Consider the following 25,358-nt stretch of genomic DNA (forward strand, 5'->3'; position numbering starts at 1 on the left):
GGGTGGGCCTGGAACGTAACCCCAGCGATGGAGGGGGGGGGGGGGGGTTACTGTACACGCAAAAAACAATCTGCTACAGGGGAAAAAAAAATCCCTGACCCTTTCCAAAAACGCAGCGGCTGAAAAACGCATAGATGTGAATGTGTACCATAGGGAACCATGTCTAATGAATTGTAGTGCATTTCTGAAAACCACATTAAAACACACAGGTGTGACCCCTATAGTAAATGTTTATTCAGTACACAATAATAATCACTCCACACCAACATTATTTACACAACTGAGTGAGGGCGGGCAAATCACCGCCACACCGAACTATATGTATGAGCGCGTATCCCTCCGCTGGGAGGTCGGGGCGCGGAGGGGTACGGCGTTGCTAGGTGGCGCTGTGACAGTGGGAGAGGCGGCAGGAGTGGGATATGCTGGTGTAGGAGGACAGTGAGCGCTGCTGCTGGATGGAGAAGCGGAGGATGGAGTGCCCGGCTCTGCCACCGGGCTGGAAGAAGGAGGAGGTCATTAGGAAGCTCGGTCCGAGCCATGTCTACTAATTCAGGTACCCGGGAACACCGAACTTTACACAGACAGGAAACGCCACCAACTTTGCAGCGGTTTACTGATAGCGCTGAGCTGATTGGCTGCTACTCATTGTCTCCCTTTCCTTATTGGCTGTTGCGGCCAGCGCTGCCAACACAGGAATCCGGATAGCCAAGCTTTCTAGGTTTTCACGATTGGCTGGGTGACTGAATCTGTGCGCTCATTGGCTGCATTTATTTCCACTGTTTTCTGCTTCCCTCATGATTGGCTGTTTATCACACAGCTGAGATTGTTACATTGTTTGAATATGGATGTGGGTGCGAGAATTCCTCTTCCTGTATTTGGTTTTGGGTCACTTTCTTGTTTTATTTCTATAGTTTTAACTGGGAAGAAATAATTTTAAATTCTATTAACCACTTCTGGACCGGAAGGATTTGCTCGCTGAATGACCAGGCCATTTCTTTGCGATTCGGCACTGCGTTCTTTAATTGACAATTGCGCGGTCGTGCGATGTTGTATCCAAATAAAATGTCCCCCCCCCCCCCCCCACTAATAGAGCTTTCTTTTGGTGGTATTTGATCACCTGTGCAATTTTTTATTTTTTTGCGCTAAATAACATCCCCCCCCCCCAATAAAAAAATAAAAAATCAAGTTTTTTTTTTTTTCATCCTTTTAGGCCGATTTGTATTCTGCTACAAATTTTTGGTAAAAAAATTACAGTAAGCGAATTTTGATTGGTTTGCGCAAAAGTTATTGCGTCTACAAACTAGGGTAAATTATTTATGTAATTTTTATTTATTTATTTTTTTACTAGTAATGGCGGTGATCTGCGATTTTTTTTTTTTAGCGGGACTGTGACATTGCGGCGGACAGATCGGACCCCTAACTGACATTTTTTACACTGAGGGGACCAGTGACATTACTACAGTAATCAGTGCTAAAAATATGCACTGTTACTGTAATGATGACACTGGCAGGGAAGGGGTTAACCGAGGGGGATCAAAGGGTTCAATGTGAGCCCAAGGAAGTGTTTTCTTACTGTAGGGGGGATGGACTTATGAAATGACCATAGAGACATGCGACTATATAGAAGGATCACAGGCGCTCTGTCTTCTTTCCAGGGAGAAGGACGGTCAGCTGTGTTCACAACCGCTGACCGTTGTTCTCTCTCAGCGGGGAACGATCGCGGGTGCCTGCCGCCGACTTGCCCCCAGGAGCGCTCCCACGGATCGCCATACAGGCACAGTGATTCGCGCAGTATATATGCAGCAAGCGGTCATCAAGTGGTTAATGTTCAAATAGAAAAAAATATAAAGAATATTCAAATGTATCAATAAAAAAAAAAAAAAAAAAAAATCTAATATATTTTATTATTATACAGGGTTTATAAAGCGCCAACAGTTTGCGCAGCGCTTTACAACGTGAGCGTGAATATTTGATTTTTATATTTTATTAGATTTGATATATTTGATCATTTTTATATATTTTATTGGATTTGATGTTGGAATTTGTTCATATATTTTATTGGGTTTGATATATTTGATCATTTTATTTTTATAGTTTGTTAGATTTTTAACATTTCATTTTTTTGGGGGATTTTAATATTCATTTTATTTTTACCTGAGGTGATTTGTAGCCGTCTTATTGCATTTGCAACAGAAACCATAGCGTACTGTCTGTAAAACATTTTTTTATTTGCACTAACCTACAATTTTTCAGGACAAGCTTTCGGGGTTTGTCCCCTTTCAGTCCCCGTTCACACTGGGGCGACCTGTCAGGCGACCTGGTCGCCTCACAGGTCGCCTGCCATAGAGAAGCTGCGGACCCGTTCTAATAGGAGCGACACAAGTCCCTCCGACTTAGAAAAAGGGTCCGGAGCTTCTTTGGGGTGACCTGCATTGACTTCAATGTTATGAAGTCCGTGCCGGCCGCTCCGAGGTCGCGGTGCGAGCTGCGCGCCGCGACCTGTGAGGTCGCCCCGGCAAGTCGGATCGCCCCAGTGTGAACGGGGTCTCAAGGTCCAAGCAGTTATGACACCAGCCATTGTGATGGTTTGACACAAGCAAATGTGACAGTTTACATTCCCAGCATTCCAGGAATGTAACTGTTTTTTTTTTTTAAAACCGTTAAATCGATGGGTTTAGTTTTGCTCTATGATTTACTGATGCTCAGGGGCTCTGGGCTTCAGAAAAATGGCGGCCTCCTGCAAGAGGAAACTAGAGCAATGCTGGAAGCAATTTACAGCACGCACTAACGTTGGTAGCATAAATATTATTGTAGAAAATACACTCGCTGGACACTTTTTTTTTTTTTTTTCCTAGGTTCACCTGTAAAAATTGCTTGGTAACACAAATTGCTAATCAGCAGCAACTCAGTGCATTTAGGCATCTAGACATGGTGAAGACGACTTTCTGAAGTTCAAACTGAGCATCACAATAGGGAAGAAAGGGGATATAAAGTGGGTGTTACCTTTCGAAATAAATTTACTGCCAGTCCCTCTATTTTGTCCAGGCATAACACAATCTGTAAATTTTTTTTTTTTTAACTAAGCCTCTTTTAAAAAATAGTAAATTGGCTTTCTTTTAAAAGTGGGGTGCGGCCCTTGCCCTGACAGACAAAGGCTTCTTTCACACGGGCGTTCCAATTTTTTCGTCCCTTCAGTCACTTTTTTTTTTCACGGACATGGGAGACACAAGTGTCATCCGCTCCGTATGTCTGCATATCATCCCATCCGTTTGCGAATGATATACGGACATAATGCATGTCAATGGGATTGCGGATGTCAGCGCTGACATCCAATTTTGCGTCCTTTCAGTTTTTTAAATGGAAGAAAAATAGGGTTCTGTTCCGTTCCAATAAAACAGAACAGAACTGAAAGGACGAAAATCGGATGTCAGTGGATGGTCATCCTCTGACATCCGCAATCCCATTGACATGCATTATGTCCGTATATCACCCGCAAACGGATGGGATGATATGCAGACATACGGAGCGGATGACACTTGTGTCTCCCATGTCCGTGAAAAAAAATTCCCTTTGTGAAAGAGGCCCAAGGCAGAAAACGCTCAGCCCATCCTAATAGTTCCAAATTAATAGAGTCCATAAAGCTATTAAAGATCACTTTGAAGTCCAACTAAACATTGAGTTTTTAATCAGCGGCTAAACACATTCCAGTTGCACAAAAACAAAAAGGTGCAAAATCCTACAATTTGTTTTCTTTAGGAAGTGGCCAAAGTCTGAGTAAAGTAACCGATCTCCTGCCAGCATGCTGTGAAGAAAGACCCTTCCTCTCTGTGGAAGCAGCCAACTCTCTGCGGAGGTCCAGTGTGCCCTCTAGGGCAGGGATTCCCAAACTACGGCCCTGCTGTTGTTCAGGAACTACAATTCCCATCATGCCTAGTCATGTCTGTGAATGTCAGAGTTTTACAATGCCTCATGGGACGTGTAGTTCTGCAGCAGCTGCAGGGCCTTAGTTTGAGAATCCCTGCTCTAGAGCTATCCAGTCAACAGGTGAGCATAAGCTTTGCTGACTGGAGAGCTGTAAGACCTCTGCAGAGAGACCACTACTTCCACACAAACCTCCTTCTCAGCTTTATGCTGGCAGGGGACAGGCTTCTCTACCCTGTGGCTGCTTTCTAAGGAAGATGGCTGGTAAGATTTGAACACCTTTTTGGTTTTGATGCACCTGGAGTGTATTTGCTGATTAACCGGTTCCCGCCCGCCGCCGATTTACTGCGGTAGTGCAGCCCTGCTGCACAAAACTACTTAGATCTACACCGGTTGTGCGCCTGCAGCTAGGGGGCGAGAGTACGCCACTGGTGGCACGCTCTCATCCCCCCTCGGCAGCGGGGATTTTGATGCCCTGGTCAGGCGGCTCCAATTGCCACCTGCGATCGCTCCCTGCTGAGAGAGAACAGTCAGCTGTTGTAAACACAGCAGACCGTTCTTCTCCCTGGAATGATCACAGAGCGCCTGTGATCCTTCTATATAGGATAAGAGGTCTCTATGTTCATTTCACAAGCCCTGCCTCCATACAGTTAGAATCACTCCCCTAGGCTCACATTTATCCCCTTGATCACCCACAGTGTTAACCCCTTCCCTGCCAGTGTCATTATTATAGTAACAGTGCATATTTGTAGCACCGATTACTGCAGTAATGTCACTGGTCCCCCCAAAGTGTCAAAAATGGCAGTTAGGGGTCTGATCCGTCCGCCACAATGTCGCAGTCCCGCTAAAAATCGCAGATCGCCGCCATTACTAGTAAAAAAAAAAAAAAAACAATAAAAATGACATAAATCTTTCCCCTAGTTTGTAGACGCGATAACTTTTGCGCAAACCAATCAAAATACGCTTATTGTGATTTTTTTTTTACCAAACATATGTAGCATAAAACAAATTGGCCAAAAATTTTAAAAAATTTAGATTTTTACATTTTTTTGGGGGGGGGGGATTTCATATTAAAAAAATGTGAAAAATATTGTTATTTTTTCAAAATAAACGCTCTTTTTTTGTTTATAGTTCAAAAAGTAAAAATCGCACAGGTGATCAAATACCGCCAGAAGAAAGCTCTGTTTGTGGGAAAAAAATGGACGTAAATTTTGTTTGGGTACAGCGTCGCGCGACCGCGCAATTGTCAGTTAAAGTCGCACAGTGCCAAATCGCAAAAAGTAGCCCAGACGTAAGACAGCAAAATCCTCCGGTGGTAAAGTGGTTAAAGTAACGCAGTGCCGAATTGCACAATATGGCCTGGTCATTAAGGCGGAAAATCTTTCGGTCCAGAAGTGGTTAAAACAGAAATTTCAGCTTTGAGCTGAGCTTTACTGCAATTATTTACATTTTTCTTTTATATGGATGCCTGAAAATAAATCTATAAATGTAATCAAAAGGTGTTTTTATTTTTTTATACAGTTAGATTGCACTGAAGAGGCAGGAAGATGGCCGGATCCACATCTCCAGACTCCTCCATATCCATCTCCTCTCTCCTGGCCAGCTGTAGACTGGATAACAGTAAGAGGTCCTCAGGTTCCTCCAGCTCTGTAGAATACAAGGATAGGCTGTATGACTCGGCGACGAAAGCATTGGAGGACTATATTGAGGACTTTGAAGAAAGTCTGAGGTCTCCCATGGCCAGTACAGGGAAGATAAACATCCATTCTACAGCTACACTTGGTTCTCCTAAGAAGAAAGGTACGATATGAAACAAATGTATGCAGGTTCTTGGCCCTGGGAACATCTCGGCATCCCTGAGATTTTTTCTTTTTTTTTCAGGTGTTTTGACTAACTTTGGCAGAAAGTAGCACAAATGCCAGCGAGCATCAGAAGGTTTTATTCAAGCTGGCCATAAATGGTGCGATTACGATTGCAGGAAAGAAAATTGTGGATTTTCCCATCAACACAGTCAGTGTTGATGGGGGAATCCCTCCTGCGGAACTATTGTGTTCTCCTGGTGGGAGGGACTCGAGGAGCCATCCTTACCTGGAGAACACCTTATTTTTGCTAGCAGCTATAGCTGCTGGCAAAAATCCCACATGCTGATTGTGCTCAAGTCAATCGAACGAATGATTTTTGGGTACAATCAGCCTGCCCATAGATTGAATCCCAGCTGTTCCCTGCTAAAAGCCAAGATTCGAACCATCTATTGCTGGCTTTACTGCAGCTGAAGGCTGGGCATGATGATTTAACCACTTGCCGCCCGCCCTATAGCGGATTGACGGCGGAAAAGTAGTTGTATTATCCTGGATGGCCGTCGTATGAGGTCCAGCAGGATAATGAGCTCACTCTGACACACCGCATCTCCGCTCTCGGTAAAGAGCCTACTGACGTAGGCTCTTTACCATACCATGTGACCAGCTGTGTCCAATCACAGCTCGGCACATAGTAAATAGAAAGAGCCGTTGATTGGCTTTCCTCAGTTCGTGCCTGACAGGCACGAGTAGAGGAGAGCCGATCTATGGCTCTCCTGACCGGGGGGGGGGGGTGTGCTGGTAATCAGAGCATTGGTTACCAGTGCAGACCCTTGGGGGGTGCCACTAGAGCAGGGGTCCTCAAACTACGGCCCTCCAGCTGCTGCAGAACTACACATCCCATGAGGCATTGTAAAACTCTGACATTAACAGCCATGACTAGGCATGATGGGAATTGTAGTTCCTGAACATCTAGAGGGCCATAGTTTGAAGATCCCTGCACTAGAGCCACCAGGGATGCCCACCCATGGCCACCAGGGATGGCAATCAGGGCTCAGGGAGGCTGCCAGTGCCCTACCAGTCAGTGCTGCCTATCAGTGCCAACCAACACTGCATATCAGTGCTACCTATTAGTGCCCATCAGTGCTGCATGTTAGTGCCACCCCATCAGTGCCTGTCAGTGCGGCCTCATCAGTGCAATGGTTTACTGTAGGGATGGGGGTGCCTTCCTTCTGTTACAAGGCTGACAGAAGTAGTCACAGCGACATCACCACTTCTGTCAGCCCAGCGCTGGGAGTGGCGAGGAGAGAGCCAGGAGACGGTGTGGGCTGTGTTCTCTCCCCCCCCAACCAATACAGTCCCTACTGCACCTGGCGTGATTCTACCCTCACTAATTGTTGTAAATAGCAAACTATTTTAAAAGTCTTAGAGAGACAACACAAGCGTGTGCCCATTATTAAAAGTAAGCACTTCCAGGTCAATGCAAAACCTGACTGACAGATCAGGAGCTGCACAGTGATTTTGACAAGCAAGTGACTGCTAGGCGTAGGATCCCCTAAACTTGCACATCATGGATGGGGGTCTTCTTTGCCCTGGGCACCGGATGACCTTGCCCAAGCATTGGATTCGTATACTTACCTATTTTCAGCTTGCTCTGTTCCAGTCATATAATCCACCTCCCTTGTGTCAGCCAGCAGCAGCTGCAGGGGAGAGGAAGGAGCCCTGACAAAGGCTGGGACATGGCAGCCACCTCTAACAGGCATTCCCAGCCATTGTAGAGAATTCTCTCCTCTCCCTTTGCAGCTGCCACTGGCTGACAAAGTGGAGTCGAATCCCCTCAGTGGAGCAGGCTGAATACATTGATCAACGCTGCAGCCGATTAGCTGCTGGTGCTGATCGAAGGAACATTTTTCAACAGTCCCGGTCGGGAGAATTTGATCGTTAGATGGACTTCTCTCTCAAACTGGAACGGCAATAGATGGTTCCAAATTCACCCGTTCCCTGCTGAACCAGACAAATTTCAATCCACCGATGACCAACTTTTATTTTTGAGAAAGCTGGAAACCAAGTGTGTGTGTGTGTGTGTATGTGTGTGTGTGTGTGTGTGTGTGTGTGTATGTATGTATATACTGTGTGTGTGTATATATATATATATATATATATATATATATATATATATGTATGTATGTACGTGTTCCCAACCCCCCTCTTTGGTTTGAAGGACCACAGTCCAGGCTGGAAATAAACAAAAACTTTTTTTTTTTCTCGTAAAAAGTAAAAAATCAAATTTACATTTTGTTTTTTATCTCTTACGATTAATTGTAAGGGAGAGATTTGGGGGCTTTTGACCGCAGATATCTCAATAAACCGCACTTTTTTCTATTACAAGGCATGTTTACATGGCAGGCCAGGGTGTCTGTTCAAGTCTGATCATTAGAGGAGAGCAGGCTGAGTTCCCAGCACAGCTATAGAACTGACCAAAGTGTGCTGTCATGCTTAGGGTGGTCAGTTTTTTTTAATAGGAGAGCAGAGGGATACAACGAGAACAGGAGACTTTTTTTTTTTTTTTTTTGTTATACAAGTACATGGTACAGCAGGCACATATCAGGAAGATGAAATGTTGGGTTTCCATATTATTTAACCTTTCGCACCAGCACTAACGTTTGCCATATTATTTATGATTATCTCCTATGGTCATCAGCCCCATCTAGTGGCCATAATTAAGTATTTTTTTCTTTTTGATTGAAGTATTTCAGGGAAATTCCACGTTATGGCCACTAGATGGAGCTGACAATAAAAGGAGATAGTTTTATTACAAACAATTGTCTGTGCAAGTTGTAACAAAGACAAGGGCACAGCAAATGTTTTAAAAATAGACTCCTAGGTGTTTTAGCTGTACCCAGCCACAGTTCATTCCCTGGTCTGGTTCATTTGTGTAGTTTTGTGAGCTCCGAACTGTGCATGTGAGTGCTTGGAAGAAGTGGTCTGGGGTACAGTCTGCTTCAGTGTCAGCGCAAAGCCTTGCTACTGCGCAGAACACTCCATAGATCACTGAATATAGAAGAGGGGATTGCTGTGGTCTGGCAGGCAGAGATGATGATGGAAGCGTCCCCATGTGTACTTCCTTTCAAGCACAATGTAAGGGTAGACCAGCAGGGTAGACGATGGTAGTCGCTGGGCATGGTTCTACTTGGCTGTGCCCAGTGTGATAACACTCAAATTGTGTTTTTCCATTGTGTCTTTAACCACTTAAGCCCCGGAAGATTTTACCCCCTTCCTGACCAGGGGGTATTTTGTGATTCGGCACTGCGTGACTTTAATGGAGAATTGCGCGGTCGTGCGACATTGCGGCGGACAGATCGGACCCTTGACTGACATTTTTGACACTTTTGGGGTTACCAGTGACATTACTACAGTAATCAGTGCTATACATATGCACTTACTGCAAAATGACACTGGGAGGGAAGGGGTTAACTTTATTTGAGAGGGAGGGGCTGTGTGTGTCCCTAGGGGCGTGATTCTAACTGTGATTGGCTGTGGCTTGGGCTGTAGGAACACTGATCAACGGTCCTACATAGTAGAACCGTGTGATCGTTGTTTCTACACAGGGAGAATGACAGGCGGCTTGTTTACATCAGCCGCCTGACTTTCTCCCTCTGCAGCGGCGATCGCAGAGTGACCGGCGGACATCGGGTCCGCGGGTCACACGCGCGGGGGGGTCCGTGACCACGCGGGAGCGCGCCTCCGGGGGTGCGCGCTCGCTCCCTAGACCCTCACAGGCTAGCGACGTAGATCTACGTCACTTTGCTTGTGAGGGGCTGACTGCCGACGTAAATCGTCGTTAGGCAGTCGGCAAGTGGTTAAAAAGCACAGGGCTCTAGTTGTTGGTGCCTGAATGAAAACCGTTCTTTCTTGCTGTCTGCGACAACCAGATTCATCCCCATTCTCCCAGCAAACTTTTCCAGACTTTAAAGTAGTTGCAAACCTCAGACATGGAATATGAACAAAGCATATCCCTCTATAGTGTGTACTTGTCTCAATTAAGAGCAGTGTCATTTCTGTCTGCTGTTTCATTCCTCTGCTATCTGCATGAATCACTTCTGACAAGTTTCCCTGACACCAAGAGAAAAAAAGGTGACAGGGGAGGGACCTCCAGCTGATTGAGGGCCTCAGCTCTGTTCCTGTGTGAAGGGTGGTGTGTGCCTTCCCTCCAATCGGCTGTCAGCTCTTCTCACTGAGTTCTGCAGAGTGTAACTTCAGCTCTCCGTCCCCTTTTTTTTCTGAACTCTCAGAAAAGCTTTATAAATTCAGCACTTCGAACAGATGTAGAGAAGACAGGGATGCAGATAGACAGATACAACTTATGTAGGAGGATTTGTTTTATCTCTGTTTATCACTTAACGGAAGTCACTTCACTGGGTGTATGTAAGGGTTTACCAACACTTTTAAAGTGTTTCTAAACCCGGGACCCTGCAGTCACTATATCTGGTCTCCCACAGTACATAGAACATGGAAATCCAATTATTTTAGTAAATATAAACTGCTAAATACCTTTTCTCATCAGCAGTATATAGCAGTCTTGCGAGGTCTATCAGTGTCTGGTAAAGCTTGTAGGAGGAGTTTTCATTCTCCTCTGATTGTCCTATGAGGCTGCAGGACCCCTGACCCTCTTGTCTGGACAGTGCTGATTGGCCCTGTGCCGATCACATGCTCTCTTCCAAGAAAAAAACTCTCTAGAAATACACACAAGAGTGCCCCCAAGGCTCTGTACTATCAGGAGATGGTTTGCAGACAGTAAAATAAGGGGAGGATCAGAGAAGACAGGATCAAACAGCCTTTTTACACAATGCAGAGGATTAACCCCTTAGGTTCCACAGTGAGTATAATAAGCATGCTTTAATGCATATACAGACTGATTTTACTGTTGTGAGTTTAGTAACACTTTATTAAATAAGGGCCACAGCTGTTTTAGGGGAAAAGATTATTAAAATTGTACTGTGCTGCCTATATAGAAAATTTCTTGCGTTTTTTTTTTTTTTTTTCTCTTTAGATGCAGCTGATAAAAATTTTCGACCCAAGCATTTATCTAGAAGACGATATGTTGCCCGTAACACAGATCTATTGAGCCTCACCACTGACGATCTCTTGGGTTTCCCTTCTGACGGGTCACTATCGTTCTCTCAAGTCTCACATTGGAAACACTGCGAAAAAAACCTGAATAATTACTCTGAACCTTCCTTCCCGAACCCCACGTCTCTGTCCTCTCCTCTACGGTCCTCCTTAAACACGAGGGCTCACCGTTACGCTTTACGTCACCATTCCCAGTCTTTAGATCTACAGAGGCTTGGAAATGACGTCAAAGAAAACAAAACAAACTTTCTCCATGACATGGAGAGAGAAAATCGTCCTGCTTATTACAAAAACCTGAACTATCCATATTTGTGGAGAGGATCTGAAGTACCTAAAAGTTATCCAAGATGGCTGACTAGTCAAAAATCTGAACTAAGCGTGTCGGGAATCACCAGTATTCCAGAAGTTAAGTATCCCCTCTGGATAAAGGACTATGGTCTTCTGGGAGAATCCCATAGCCCCAGCACCAAGAACATGTACATGACCTCAAAAACGTCTGCTAGAGAACCCTTTACAAGCGTACATGGCTCCTCACCTGTGGGTTCTTTACATCCTTTGTTTTATGATAGACGTGGCAAAGAAGCGGTTAATGCCAACAGCCCCGGTGGAAATTTATATTCGGGACTTTCTGATTTGGATGTTCTAAAACATTTGCATACACCTCATAAGAGTAAGTGTACTTCCATCCTTCTTCCTGAGTTCACCAGCAGGAAATATTTGTCTTCCCGTGACATTTTCATATGTAAACTGTGATATGTAACATGCCTGATTGCTTTGTTCTTAGATCACCCTGATGACTCACCTTTGTGGAAATCGCAAGCCTTTGGGTCCCCAGTCAAGGAGTTTCCTGACCCTCCAGAGAATAATGGAAGCCCCCGGACAGAAGATGTGCTGGAGGCGGAGAGATCCTGGGAGAAAATCTCATATTCATTGTAAGATGAACATTTTATTTGTATTCTGATATAACATGATATGGGACTCAGTATTCCTTTTTCTGATTAGTTTAACCACTTGCCAACCGCTCACATTGAGCGTACTGCGGCAAAGTGGTTCGTTATCGTCCAGCGACGTAGTACTACGTCGCTGGACTCCTCCCCCTGTAGGCGATCGCCGCTGCTCTTCCCCGATCGTCGGGGAATCGAGTTTGGAGATCTGCCCGCCTGTGTAAACAAAGCGGGCGGATCTCCTAAGTGACAGATTGCAGTGTTCAGCATAGCTGAACCTGCGATCTGTCCCTGACTCACTCAGTCACCTCCCCCCACACACGTCAGTAAGCACCAGGCATACATTAACCCCTCCCTCTCCAATAAAATTAACCCCTCCCCTGCCAGTGCCACTTTTACAGTAACAGTGCATATATATAGCACTGATTACTGCAGTAATGTCACTGGTAACCCCAAAAGTGTCAAAAATGTCAGTCAAGGGTCCGATCTGTCCGCCGCAATGTCGCAGTCCCGCAAAAAAAATCGCAGATCGCTGCCATTACTCGTTAAAAAAAAAAAAAACACCAAAAATGACAAAAATCTTTCCCTTACTTAGTAAACACAATAACTTTTGCGCAAACCAATCAAAATACGCTTATTGTGATTTTTTTTTTTTTTTTTTTTTTTTTTTTTTACATTTTTTTGGGGGGAATTTCATATAAAAAAATGTTAAAAATATTTTTATTTTTTCAAAATAAACGCTCTTTTTTTGTTTATAGCGCAAAAAGTAAAAATCGCACAGGTGATCAAATACCACCAAAAGAAAGCTCTGTTTGTGGGAAAAAAAGGACGTAAATTTTGTTTGGGTACAGCGTCGCACGACCGCGCAATTGTTAGTTAAAGGCGCACAGCGCCGAATCGCAAAAAAGTGGCCTGGACGTAAGACAGCAAAATCCTCCGGTGGTTAAGTGGTTAAAGAGACTTCATCATAATATAAACTAAATGAAACAAAGACGTTTTTAAAGTGATTCTAAAGGAAATAAAAAAAAAAAAACTGACATGTTATACTTACCTGCTTTGTGTAATGGTTTTGCACAGAGCAGCCACAATCCTCTTTTCTTCTTTTAGGGTCCCCAGCTGGTGTTCCTGGCTCATCTCCCCCACCCCCTCGCTGAGTGCCCCCAAAGCAAACCACTTGCTTTGGAAGCACTTGAGCAAGCTCATTCCCAAGCCACGCTCTGTGTGTCCAAACATACACAAGAGCAGGGCTCGGGTCCACCCCCTGTGTGAGCCAATGAGGAGGAAGAGACCCGGGAGAGCCGTCATGCAGATCGCTAGATCAAGAAAAAGGAAGGGAAGCCATGCGGCTTCACAGGTTGTTTGTTACTGCGCATGCACCAGTTACGCTTTCTGAATGGTCCCGCCATGCCTTTTGGGACCTCTGTGTGTCCCAGAAGGCAGCAGGGGGAGGTGGAGGAGGGGCCGGAAATGTCATTGATCGCCAAGCGGTGATCTTACCTGGAAGTGTGAGCGGGTACCTTACCTCCCCACCCCAAAAAAATGCCAAATGTGATAGTGGAGGGGGAAAGGGTGCGAACAAGCAAACCCTTTTGGGTGGAGCTCCACTTTATTGTAAAAAAATAAAAGTTGTGGGTGCGGATCATAAGCCGCTGGCCTGGTTTCCGAAGGGGGGATGGGTGGGATGATGGGGCTTCTCGGGCTTACCGTTACAGCTGGTTCACCCGAGAAACGATCTGGCAGTGCGGCTGTCTGCTCTCATAGGCGATCGAAGAGTTAACTCTTTGATCAGCTCTGTGGCCTTGGAGGACCAGAGCAACGTCATGACGTCCCTTCCGGTCCAGGATGGAAGGAAAAAAAAAAACTAAAGCAAAAGTTCATCTTTTTTTTTTTTTGTTCTTTTGCTTTTAAAGTTAAAGAAGAGATTTGGGGTCTTTTTGACCCCCAGATCTCTTCATAAAAAGAGGACTGATCATCCTTCTATTACAAGGGATGTTTGCATTCCTTGTAATAGGAAGAAGTGATCCAAAAAGAAAAAAAAAACTAAACCATGAAAAAATATAAAAAATAAAATAGAAAAAAAATGTAAAGCGCCCCCTCCATGCTCTCGCGCAGAAGTGAATACGTAAGTTGCACATGCATTTGTAAACGGTATTCGAACACACATGAGATATAGCTGTGAACGTTTAGAGCAAGAGCAATAATTCTAGCACTAGACCTCCTCTGTAATGCTAAACCAGTAACCTGTAAAGGCGTTTAAAGCGTTATCTATGGAGATTTTTAGGTCCCGTAGTTTGCCATTCCAGGAGCGTGCGCAATTGTAAAGCGTGACATATTGGATATCTATTTACTCAGCGTAACCTCCTCTTTCACATTATCCCAAAAAGATGGTGTAACACTTTTTTTGTGTTTTTTTTTTTTTTGTGTTTTTTTTTTTTTTATTCATTCATTAAAGTGTATTTTTTCTAAAAAAAAAAAAAAATAAAAATAAATTGTGTTTGCAAAACCGCTGCGCAAATACTGCGAGACCTAAAAAAATTGCAATAATTGCCATTTTATAACCTAGGGTCTCTGCTAAAAAAAAATTATAATTTTTGGAGGTTCTAAGTATTTTTTAACAAAAAATATTGATTTAAACTTGTAAACAAAAAGTGCCAGAAAAAGCCTGGTCTTTAAGTGGTTAAGAGTCGACATTTGGAACTTGCTGACAGAAGGAAAGTGCTCGGCGCGATTGGTGCCTCTTCATTATCCATTTGCCAGGCAGGGGGCAGATCAGTATCTAAGCTGCATCGCTTAGGAAACGAAACTCTGGTGGTGCTGCCTAAAAAGAAAAGGGCATGCAGAGGGCTGTATGAACCCTGTGTTCTCCCAGTAGATGATCTTTATGATCTTTCCTCCATTGCTTTACTGTGCCTTGTTCTGCCGTGTCGCTTTCTGGAGGTGGCCATCTTGGTAAAGGCAGGGCTTTGCTTCTTTGTGCCTTCTATAAAGAGAACAGTGAGCAGCACAGTAGCCGAATATGTTTTTTTAAAGTGTAAGTACTCTTTTTCAGAAAATCTTTAAAGGTGACCTAACACTGGAATCCCCCCCCCGGGTCCCGCTGTACTTTAGTACCGCAATCCTGCTCTGTCAGGGACCAGGAACACCACTTCATTGGTCCAGGGATTTGAAATTCTCCTGGCCTTTTCTCCTCCCCTTGCAGCACTGACAGGACTACTAGATGGATTCTGATTGGTCAGCGCCGTCCATTTGATGGTGCTGACCAATTACAATACCTCTCAGAATGTATGGAAAAGGGGCATTGTAAGAAGATTAAAGCAGAGTTCCACCCAAAGGTGGAACTTCCGCTCATTTGTTTCCAAACCCCCCCCCCCCCCCACACACATTTGGCACCTTTCAGGGGGGAGGGGGGGGGGGAACGGGTACCTGTTTTTGACAGGTACCCTTCCCCCACTTCTGGGATGTGGCGGCGTCCCTCTGATGTTAGGTCCCCTCCTCCATCCTCCACCGCCGAGCCAATAGGAATGCGCAGAAGGGACCTGACCGTGAATCTGCAAGACTTCACTGCTGGGTTCCCCTACCGGCAATGGCGGCGGCAGCACCCAACAGCCGATGGAAACATTGACTGCGGTGCCTACATTGCTGGACTCCGGGACAGGTAAGTGTCCTAATATTAAAAGTCAGCAACTACAGTATGTGTAGCTGCTGACTTTATTTTTGGAGGGGGGGTGGAACTCCGCTTTAAGCAGAGGGAAATTTTAAAATCCCTGGACCCGTGAAGTGCCGTTCTAGTCCCTGACAGAGCAGGATCGTGGGACTACAGTACAGTGAGACTGGGGGGGGGGGATGGGGAGTGGACCCAGTGTAAGGTCACCTTTACAGATCGTGAACTTAGACTTTAAGGGCTCTTTCACACGGGCGGTCCGATCAGATCCGCCTGTCAGTTTCTTAGGCGGATCTGATCGGATCCTCCATGCAGCTCTATGGGGCAGCGGGTGTCAGCGGAGGTCACCTCCGCTGACACCTGCTGCCATCCGTATCCGATCCTGTGCTGAAATCTGGATGGATGGAAACCCTATTTTTCCATCTGTTCAGTAATCGGAGCGGAGCGGATCTGATGAGAGCGGACAAGCGGTCCGCTCTCCTCCGATCCCCCATAGAGGACAGCGGGTGCTGAGACACCTCCCTCTCCGCTCTTCAAGCGGAGACGGAGCTGTCATCTGCCCGGCTCAGCGGGGATCGCGTATCGATCCCCGCTGAGCAACACGGATCCGCCTGCGGAGGCGGACCGTGTGAAAGAAGCCTAAGGACGAGTTAACCTTTAAGAAAAAAATAAAAATGAATGCACATATTTTTCCAGGAAACAAAATGTGCATTTATTATCATTTTACTACATAGCCTGCAGAGCATTGCACCTGCGATCAATGGATGAGGGTGGTGTGTGCCGGGTTGACAACACTGCAACACACAAGAGACGAAACATAGAAAGATGGTTTGGGAAATGCTCTGCATACAATATGTTTATTTTTAATTTTCTTTGACATACACTTTCAGTAGTCCACATCGTGAAAAGCAACACAATAAAATAAAACAGGAAATTTCCACTACAGTGTCTCGCCTTCTGAATTCAAACAGTGTTTGCCTGTGTAGGATAAATTGTTGTTCTGATTACAGCAAACCTCCAGTCACTATACCGTGCCGGGATGAGATCAATGAGGAGTTTGCGGCCCCCCTAACATCGTATCTTGTGGAAGAATCCCTTAAAGACAAAGTGAAAGAAGAAAGTAAAGTATGTTTGAGATTTCTTTATATTGGAGAATTTTGTTTATGAAGATGTTTCATAATGACCATGATCAGCAATGAAACCGATCATACACTTTTTTTTTTGTGTTTGGAAGTCCATGCGATATTTGTTTTAGATAGAGCAGAGTAGGGAAGACTTAGAAACTCTGTCCGGGTTATATTCCTATTTGTGATTTTTCCATCATTTGCTTTGGGGTCATTAGGATGGAAAGGAGATACAGCAGGGATACAGACTGCAATAAAAACTCTCAGAGGTTCTAATAGCCCCACCCCCCCCAACCTTCCTAAAACTCCCCAGCCTGTTCAAAACAAATTTTTCAAAATGTTTTGGTTGTGCCATTTGATTAGTAGCTTTTCTATGATTCCTAATGGTTAGATATCTACATATAACCTGGTAAGACGTACCATACACAGAATTTTATAAATCAGTATAGATATCCTTCAAAGATTATCGCTGATTTTTTAAAAAAATTGTTATGTTTTTTTTTCTCTTTCGTTCATTGACAGACCCAGGTCCTGATCTTCTTAATCATTGGGTTATACTGCCTCCTACAGGAGTAGGACACTAGGCAGAAAAAGTCTGGCTACGCCTGTGGACAGTCCCAGGGGGTATACTCTCTCTCTGCTATAGGAACTCAGTTTTTTATTCTGTCTAGTCAGGAGTAGGGTCTTAGTTCCTTGCTGGGTCTCTGGTCCTGGCCTTTTTTTTTTTTTCTTTGTAGATAAGTTTTTTTTTTTTTTTTTCCCTGTGACATCTACAATCAACTGCCGGACTGGGCGACAGGCTGGATAATCTAGATCCAGTGGTCACCCCAGTCTGGCCAGCAAATGCGCCCGCGCAGACCTCAGCTCCGCACTAGGTCAGTCGCGACCTAGCCCCACCGGACAGGGGCTGACCTGCGAGTTAAACGCCTCGCGAGGTTACATACACCGGGTCTCTGCCCGAGTTGCAGCGTTCCTCCTAGCCAACAGCCCCCCCATTTCGATGTAGAGGAGGTTCTGTCTGGAGCGATGCCCGCCTGGTTCCTCGTATGGTAAGTAACTGTCCCCCCCTCTCCCCAGGAGGGTTTTGGCGTGGACGTTGGCCCCTCCTTGGGACAGTCGGACCCCAGGGTTTCCCTCCCTCCTGTTAGGCACCCCCCCAGAGTTCCTGCCAGGGGCCCCCCTTTCCTGCCTGTCTTGTTTTCTGAGGCCTAGGGATCCCTCCTGGGTCCCTGGGAGCCTTGTGGTGCTGCGCGGGGGCCACCATTTTGCTGTAGCCTGTGTGCTCAATGCACGGCGGCCATATTTGTGTAGTCAGGTGGCCATTTTGCCGTGGTTTGCCATTGAAAATAGTCGTGGCCATGACAGTGGAGCCCTATTGGTGGCGATTTTGGCGGTGGGAGCCCCTTCTCATCCCCTGTTGCTGATGCCTGGATCTTTTCGCTTCCTGATCACCGAACCTGGAGTGCAGATTATCCTGGTGGCTGCAGGTGCCTGGTTCTGCTGGGTAGTGACTCTAGTGGGGTCCTCTCCCTCTCTGCTGAGGATTGATTAGGTGCTCTGTTACTGGAAACTGAGTGGTGCTGCCGGAGGGGTCGGGAGGGGGGGGTTACACCTTTTTTTTTTTTTTTTTTTTGTGGGGTCCCCCTGTTGACTCATGGAGTCTTTTTGGAGGATATTTCCCCACCTGATCCCCTCTGATGCTGCGGGGCCCTCCGGGTCCCAGCCATCCATTGATACACTGACGGCGGTCCTGGAGTCCTTTGTGTCCCTGGTGGAGGTGCTTTTTGGAGACGGACTAGCAGAAAGTGCCTTACCTGTATCCTCAGATCCTGAATCTGATTTGGCCCCCGCGAATGTGGGTCACTCTGCTGGGTCTGCGACCACGCGTCCTGAGTTCTCAGATAGTGAGGATGATTCCTTCACTCCTGTAGCTGTACACAAAAAGGCGCTGGTGGATGCACTGATTGTATCTGTGCACGAGACCTTAAAAGTGGAGGACACAGCTGAAGCTGCGACTGAGGCGTCGGTTTCCTTTGGCACTCACAAGCCATCCAGAGCGGCCAAGGTATTTCCTTTCCCGGCCTATTTTGACAGCATTGTCGCTAAAGAGTGGGAACAGCCAAAACGTCCCTTTGTGGTCCCTAAGCGATTTTCTATGCGTTACCCCATCTTTCTTTTTTTTTTTTTTTTTGTCCCTCAGGGGCGACTGACAAGGGATCAAAGCCTTTCAGGAACTCCTCTGGTGGATCCAAGCAAACTTGGTCTGGCAAGTCGAGAGCAGGCTTCTCCAGACCCACGGACAAGGCTCCTTTAGCATGAAGGTGCACCATCACCCTTATTGGGGGGACGTCTTCGCTGGTCTGGACACTGGTCGAGTCAAGACTACAGATCTATGTCTTGAAACTCCCAGTGATCAGACTGTGCCTGGAACATTGGACGGATGATCTTCAGGGATATCCATTGCGCATTTAATCGGACAATGCCACGGCAGTGGCTTATGTCAATCACCAGGGGGGCACAAGAAGTGTCCTGGCAGCTCTGAAAGTAGCCAGCATTCTAAGGTGGGAAGAACGGTTCGTTCCAGTCCTCTCCGCCGTACACATTCCCAGGGTGGAAAACTGGCAGGTGTACAACCTCAGTCGGCAGACGTTTGACCACGGCGAGTGGTCCCTTCATCTGGAGGCGTTTCATCAGTTGTCTCCAGTGGGGCATCTCTGATGTGGATCTGTTGACGTCTTGGCCTAACAGAAAGGTGCATAGGTTTGTGGCTTGGTCACGGGATCCTCTGGCAGATGCCAGAGAGGCGCTGGTGGCCCCGTGGGCTCAGTATTGTCTGATTTATGCCTTCCTTTCTTTCAAGCTTCTGCCCAGACTTCTACCCAGGATCGAGGCAGAAGGAATTCCAGTCATCTTAGTGGCTCCTGGCTGGCCTCGCCGGCTTGGTACGCGAATCTGGTGCGGCTGGTTGCCGACGTTCCTTGGAAGCTGCCGCTCAAGGAGGATCTGCTGTCCCAAGGACCAATCTTCCATCCTGCTTTACAGTCACTGGCTTTTACAGCTTGGCTGTTGAACGCCAGGTGCTGATGGATATAAGTTTGTCTGAATCGGTGATTCCAACGCTGTTAAAAGCTAGGAAATCTACTTCTAGAAAGATCTACCATCGTACGTGGAAGACATATATTGCATGGTGTGAGTCTCTTGGGGTTCATCCTCTTTCGGTGGTTCGGGTCTTGACCTTCCTCCAAAAGGGGGGTTGAGCAGAAACTGGCTTTGAGTACTATCAAGGGCCAGGTGTCGGCCTTAGTCTTCTTTCAAGGACCCTTGGCCACACACTCCCTGGTGCTTACTTTTCTTCAGGGAGTTAGGCACTTGGCCCCTCCAGTGCGGTCTTCGTTGCGCCTTGGGACCTCAATTTGGTGCTCTCAGTCCTCCAGAAGCCTCCTTTTGAGAATCTTCGGGAGATGGCCCTGCTGATTTTCATTTGAATGAAGACATTGTGTTACCTTCCCTGTGTCCCAGGCCAAAACATCTGAAGGAAATTGCCATTCGTGCCTTGGATGTGGTCCGGGCAATTAGGATGTACCTGGCAGCTACAGAGTCTTTTAGGAAGTCAGGCTCACTATATGTGCTCACGGATGGTCCTCGGAAAAGGTTGTCTGCGACCATTTCCAGATGGATCAGACAGATAGTGATTCCGGCCTATTCCATCAAGGGTCAGGTTTCTCCTTTCCCTGTCAAGGCGCACTCTACTCGGGCGCTCAGTGCCTCCTGGGCCTGCCGTCATCAGGCGTTGGAGGCGCAGGTTTGCAATGCGGCCTTCTGGTTGTCGGTGTACACTTTCACTAATGTTCTATAAAGTGGATGTGTTGACATCTGCAGATGCTTCCTTTGGCCACAAGGTTTTGCAGGCTGCTGTTTAGAGGACCTGGTCTTCTTTGAGGGTGTATTTCTTTTTCCGGTGGGCTCCAGTTTTGGTTGAGGTCCTGTTTACCTGGTTGGCTATTGTTTAGCCTTGGGAATTTATTTTTCGCTGTTCCCACCCCTCATGTTTAACTTTGTATGCTTTGGGACATCCAAATGGTTAATATCAGGAGCTGTGTCCGTCATTGAACGAAAGAGAAAATGGGATTTTTGATTTACCATAAAATACATTTCTTTGATGTTCATTGGGGGACACAGCACCCACCCCTCTGTGGAGTTGTAATTCTTCTGACACTGCTTGTAACAAAACTGAGTACCTATAGCAAAGAGAGGGAGTATACCCCCTGGGACTGCCCATAGGCGTAGCCAGACTTTTTTTTTCTGCCCAGTGTCCTCCTCTTGTAGGGGGGGAGGAATAACCCAATGGTTTAAGAAGATCAGGAGCTGTGTCAATGAACATCAGAGAAATGGATTTTACAGTCAAAAATCCCATATATTATGTTTTTTTTGTTTTTTTGGGAGGGGAAGCAAGTACCTGTTTTTCACAGGTAGCCATTCCCACTTCCGCTCAGGTCACCTAGGCGTTTTGAGCGGAAGTTCTCCTCCCCCTGGCCGCAGTCCTTTGGAACACGTCACAGGCCCCAAAAGACTGCGGGACCAGTCCCTAGGGGCAGCACACAGTTGGCAGCCGACTGTGAAGCTGCAAGCAGTCACAGATGGCTGCCCACAGATAAGATGCTGGCGCTGAGCACCGACGATCAGTGGAGAAACTGGCCAGGTGGGGACAGCGCTGGATCCTGGGACAGGTGGGTGGCTATTTATTAAAATTCAGCAGCTACAGTTTTTTTGTAACTGCTGACTTTTCATTTTTACAAAGGTGACTGGAGAACCATTTTAAAATTGTCCATGTCTTTTTGTGTTATTTTTCAGGCCAGCTCATTCTCAGGTGGAAATCATCATGGCCCAGTAGAGGCTCTGAAGCACATGCTGTTCAATCTTCAGACCTTCCAGCAGAACTTTACCCAGGTTCAAACCTCTACACAAGCAGAGGAGTTTCAGAAAGTAAGTTTTTCATATTAACCAATTAAAGTAGAACTCCACCCAAAAGGGGATGTTCAGCTTTAAGCCCTCCTCCCCTGCCATGTTTGTCATTTTTCTTTTTTTTTGGGGGGGGGGGGGGGGGGGCGGTAGCAGGTACCAAGTTTTAACAGGTTCCTGCTCAGATAGCCTAGGTCAGGGGTGTCAAACTCCATGTTATTGCAGGCCACATCACCATTATGGTCGTCCTCAGAGGGCCAGTTCTATCTGTAGCCCACCACTATTAGAGGTCAGGAGCCCCACCCTCCCTGACATCACAGTGCGTCCCCTTTACCATGTGCTGCTGCTGGGAAGAAGCTGGAGGCAGAGCTGGCAAGCAGCAACTGCAGGGTCTGGAGGAGGGCTGGAGTCAGCTGCCGGAGTCTGCTGAATGCTGAGACCAGTGGAGGCGGAGAGGTGGGGGTGCTTCAGCTGCACAGAGATGTGCAGGATCTGTAGGAGGAGTTGTGTCGTCCTCTCTGCTGCCAACTGCTGAGTTGGGGGGGTGGTCTTCTTTGCAGCTGCAGGGGGAAGCACAGGATCTGGCAGGGGAGTTCTGTCCTTTCTACTGCCGTCTGCTAAGACAAGGTGGGGGCAGGGATGAGGGAGATGGAGCAGCTGCAGGAAAGATGCTAGGGCCTCGTGAAATGGCCTGGAGGGCCGGATTCGGCCCGCAGGCCTTGTGTTTAACACCTGTGACCCAGGTGGTCAGAGCGGAAGTTCTTCTTTCCCCCTTCCTCCCCGCAGTCTTCTGGGACACGTTACAGGTCCCAGAAGACTGTGGGGCCATTCACAAAGCAGGGTTTGGACATTCGCAGTGGTCTCCTGGCTGCTCACAATTAGGATGCTGTCATTGGGAACCCGAAGGCTAGTGAAGAGCTAATACACACCTGTTTTGTTACTCAATGATGGAATGCCAGATTGCATTTGTGTCTGTTTACATGTTTCCACCCTCGGATATGTCACGTGTGTATCCCCAGAGGCTGCAAGAAGAGGCTTACAAACGATTCTTGACATGGGGGAAAAAAAAGTCCTTCCAAACAGCTGTTTTAAATTAGTGAATGGGGTGAGGTTAGAAAACTTTTGTTATTTTGGTGTGAAAGTCCTCCTTGGTTTTTTTCTTTTTTTTTGTATGCCCGAACATAATTTTTAACCATGGTTCCATTGGGTTATAAGACCAAACCAACAAGAGCGCACTGACCTAGTGCAACAAAGCTACTTTAATCAACATAAACTCCAATATTTAGACACACTGACAATGGTAAAAAATTTCCCTGTGTGGAATCCAGGTGTCCTATTGCATTGGCCTATGGTAGGGCACTGGCCACAGCATCTAGGGATGCTGGTATCGGCAAGAAGAAGCTGGACCAACCAATGTTTTAGGAGGGTGCTGACTTCTTCCCCTCCCATTTCCTGGGTTAGAGCATTCTATCACCAGGGAATGTGTTTTGGGGTGGAATACCCATTTTATTAAGCCCAACATCTTAGTCAAGTCCCCCATTACGTGGCTATCCAGAGGGCCGTTTACAGATGCTGACACCACATGAGTTAATACATAAGAGAGCAGGTTTAAAAGCCAAACTATTACACGCAATTTTAAAAAGCGCATTTTTACCATCAAAGCAAAATATAAAGAGATCATCTTAATTTAAAAAAAAAAAAAAAAAGAATGTGCACTTTTTTTGTCTTTCCTAGGACTAAAAATAAATCTTCTACGATGAATGTATATATTAATGTAAATAAAATCATTCCCTAGAGATAATTTTGTGTGTATATGTAATATGATGCAGTATATAATAAAAGTAGTATATTCTGCATCAGCGCACAGTTGGAGTTATGCCCTCTGCTTCCATAAATAGAAAACAGTCCAGGATAGTAGTTCTGCAGCACTTCAAGTGATTTATGTTTGCAAAATCTATATATATATATATATATATATATATATATATATATATATATATATATATATATATATATATATATATATATATATTTATTGTGTGTAGTAGATGTATGTATATAACATAGATGTATGTATTTTTTTTTATTGTTAAAACTAACTAATAAACCATTCCTCACATAAAAGATCTCTGTAAGATGCTGTAGGTTGCAATGTGAGATAACTAGCAGATGCCAACAAGCTTCTATATTCTCCTGTGTTTGCTTACTTCATTCCCACAGTATCTGTAAAATTATACTGCTTCAAAGATTTCAAAAAAGTATCCTTTAAGAATTTCAATACTGGGCCCTTTCGTGCCCAGGCCCGCTTTCAGCGCTGTCGCACTTTGAATGAAAATTGCGCGGTCATGCAACGCTGTACCCTAATGAAATTTTTATCATTTTTTTTGAGACATGGCTTTCTTTTAATGGTGTTTAATCACTGGGTTTTTTATTTTTTGCTGAAAAAAGACCGAAAAATGTTTTTTTTTTTTAAAGTAATTTGTATCCTTTACTGATGTGCTCTAATGAGGAGACACTGATGGACAGTGATGAGACAGCACTGAAGGGCACTGATGAGGTGGCACGAATATGCAGCACTGAAAGCCAGCAATATCTGGCATCACTGATCAGTGCAGGTCTCTCCTGTGAGAAAATGCTGCTGATCGGCATTTCCTTATTTACGTGTCTGGCCCATTTCCAGACGATGTCATATCTGAGGAACCGCATAGGGTGGGGCCTACGACAGTAAGTTCATCACGTTTGTCCATCCACGATTGGCTGGTTTGTTTTTATGCCGGGAGGGAAGCCCACAGACGCTGTTCTGCTGTGTCTTGTACCCGTTGACTCTCTGTTATTCATGGATCTTGTAAGTGATCAAATCTTGCCTAGCCAATAAAATCTTTTTAGTGTACTGCACTATGAGAGCGTTTTATTTGTTTAGATCTTTGAGTGCTTTTGGAACCACTAGGAACTACTTTAAAGTTGGAGGTAGACCCTAATTCCCCTTGTTTTATCTGACCACCTATGACTTAGTGGTCATTGTATTCTGGTAAGCAGATCCAATACTCTGTCTGGCTTGTGGTTCAAGGGTTTCTTTTTGCTGCCAACTCGGTCCAGCTTCACAATTTCTTACACCTGCTTGTCTATATATCACGGTGCAATTAGAACGTCTTTGAAGATTGCTGTGTTTTTTTGCTTTATGGACTTTCTTTCATCATTGTTAGTTTTATTTGTGCACATTTATTCGTGTGACTTTGAATCACTGTGTGGTTTTTAACGTGGGTTTTATCATTTCCCTCTTATATAAATATAATATTGTCACATTTTTTTACTGCTGCACTTTATCTTTTAATACCTTGTTTACATGTGATGAGCTGTGATTGAAAAACAGCTGATCACATGGGTAAAGAGACTCATCTGCTCTTTCCCGAGATCGGAGATGCGCTGTGTCCCATGGACACAGCACACTGCTGATTGCTACACGGCGAGAGTAAGACAATGTCACATGCCACCCCGCCACCATCATTTGGTCTATGTGGCGGGCAGGAGGTGGTTACATTGAAATACTATTGCTAAAAAGTTCTGTAATGAGTGCCATAATATTATATATTCTTTTTTTTTTAAATTCGTTTATTGAAACAAAAAATAAGGCATAGAACAAACCACCAGATAAACACAGTAAGCAGTAATAGTGTAACGGTAAGATGTACAGCTCTCAGGTGACATAGACAACATGGTATAACAGGACATCAGCGTAAAGAATCTTGGGGGCGGACATCCCCCGACAGTCAAACCTAGACATAACAAACATAACAACCCCCCAGAACCCTGCAAATCGGGAAAT

General features: G+C 45.5%; 1 protein-coding gene across 1 annotated transcript in view; it reads left to right on the top strand.

Moving 5' to 3' along the window:
• Positions 1-420: 420 nt before the first annotated feature.
• The window catches only part of LOC309544584 (lung adenoma susceptibility protein 2), a 43,797-nt gene continuing 18,859 nt past the window's right edge, over positions 421-25,358 (top strand). The window contains exons 1-6 of the mRNA XM_082243492.1: positions 421-553; positions 5,443-5,721; positions 10,768-11,517; positions 11,632-11,779; positions 16,463-16,577; positions 21,428-21,559. Of these exons, the coding sequence (XP_082099618.1) occupies positions 5,469-5,721; positions 10,768-11,517; positions 11,632-11,779; positions 16,463-16,577; positions 21,428-21,559 (1,398 nt within the window). The 5' untranslated portion in view covers positions 421-553; positions 5,443-5,468. The remainder of the gene's footprint in view (positions 554-5,442; positions 5,722-10,767; positions 11,518-11,631; positions 11,780-16,462; positions 16,578-21,427; positions 21,560-25,358) is intronic.

The sequence above is a fragment of the Pelophylax lessonae genome, assembly GCF_965119305.1.
Source record: "Pelophylax lessonae genome assembly, chromosome: 1".
NCBI lineage: Eukaryota > Metazoa > Chordata > Amphibia > Anura > Ranidae > Pelophylax > Pelophylax lessonae.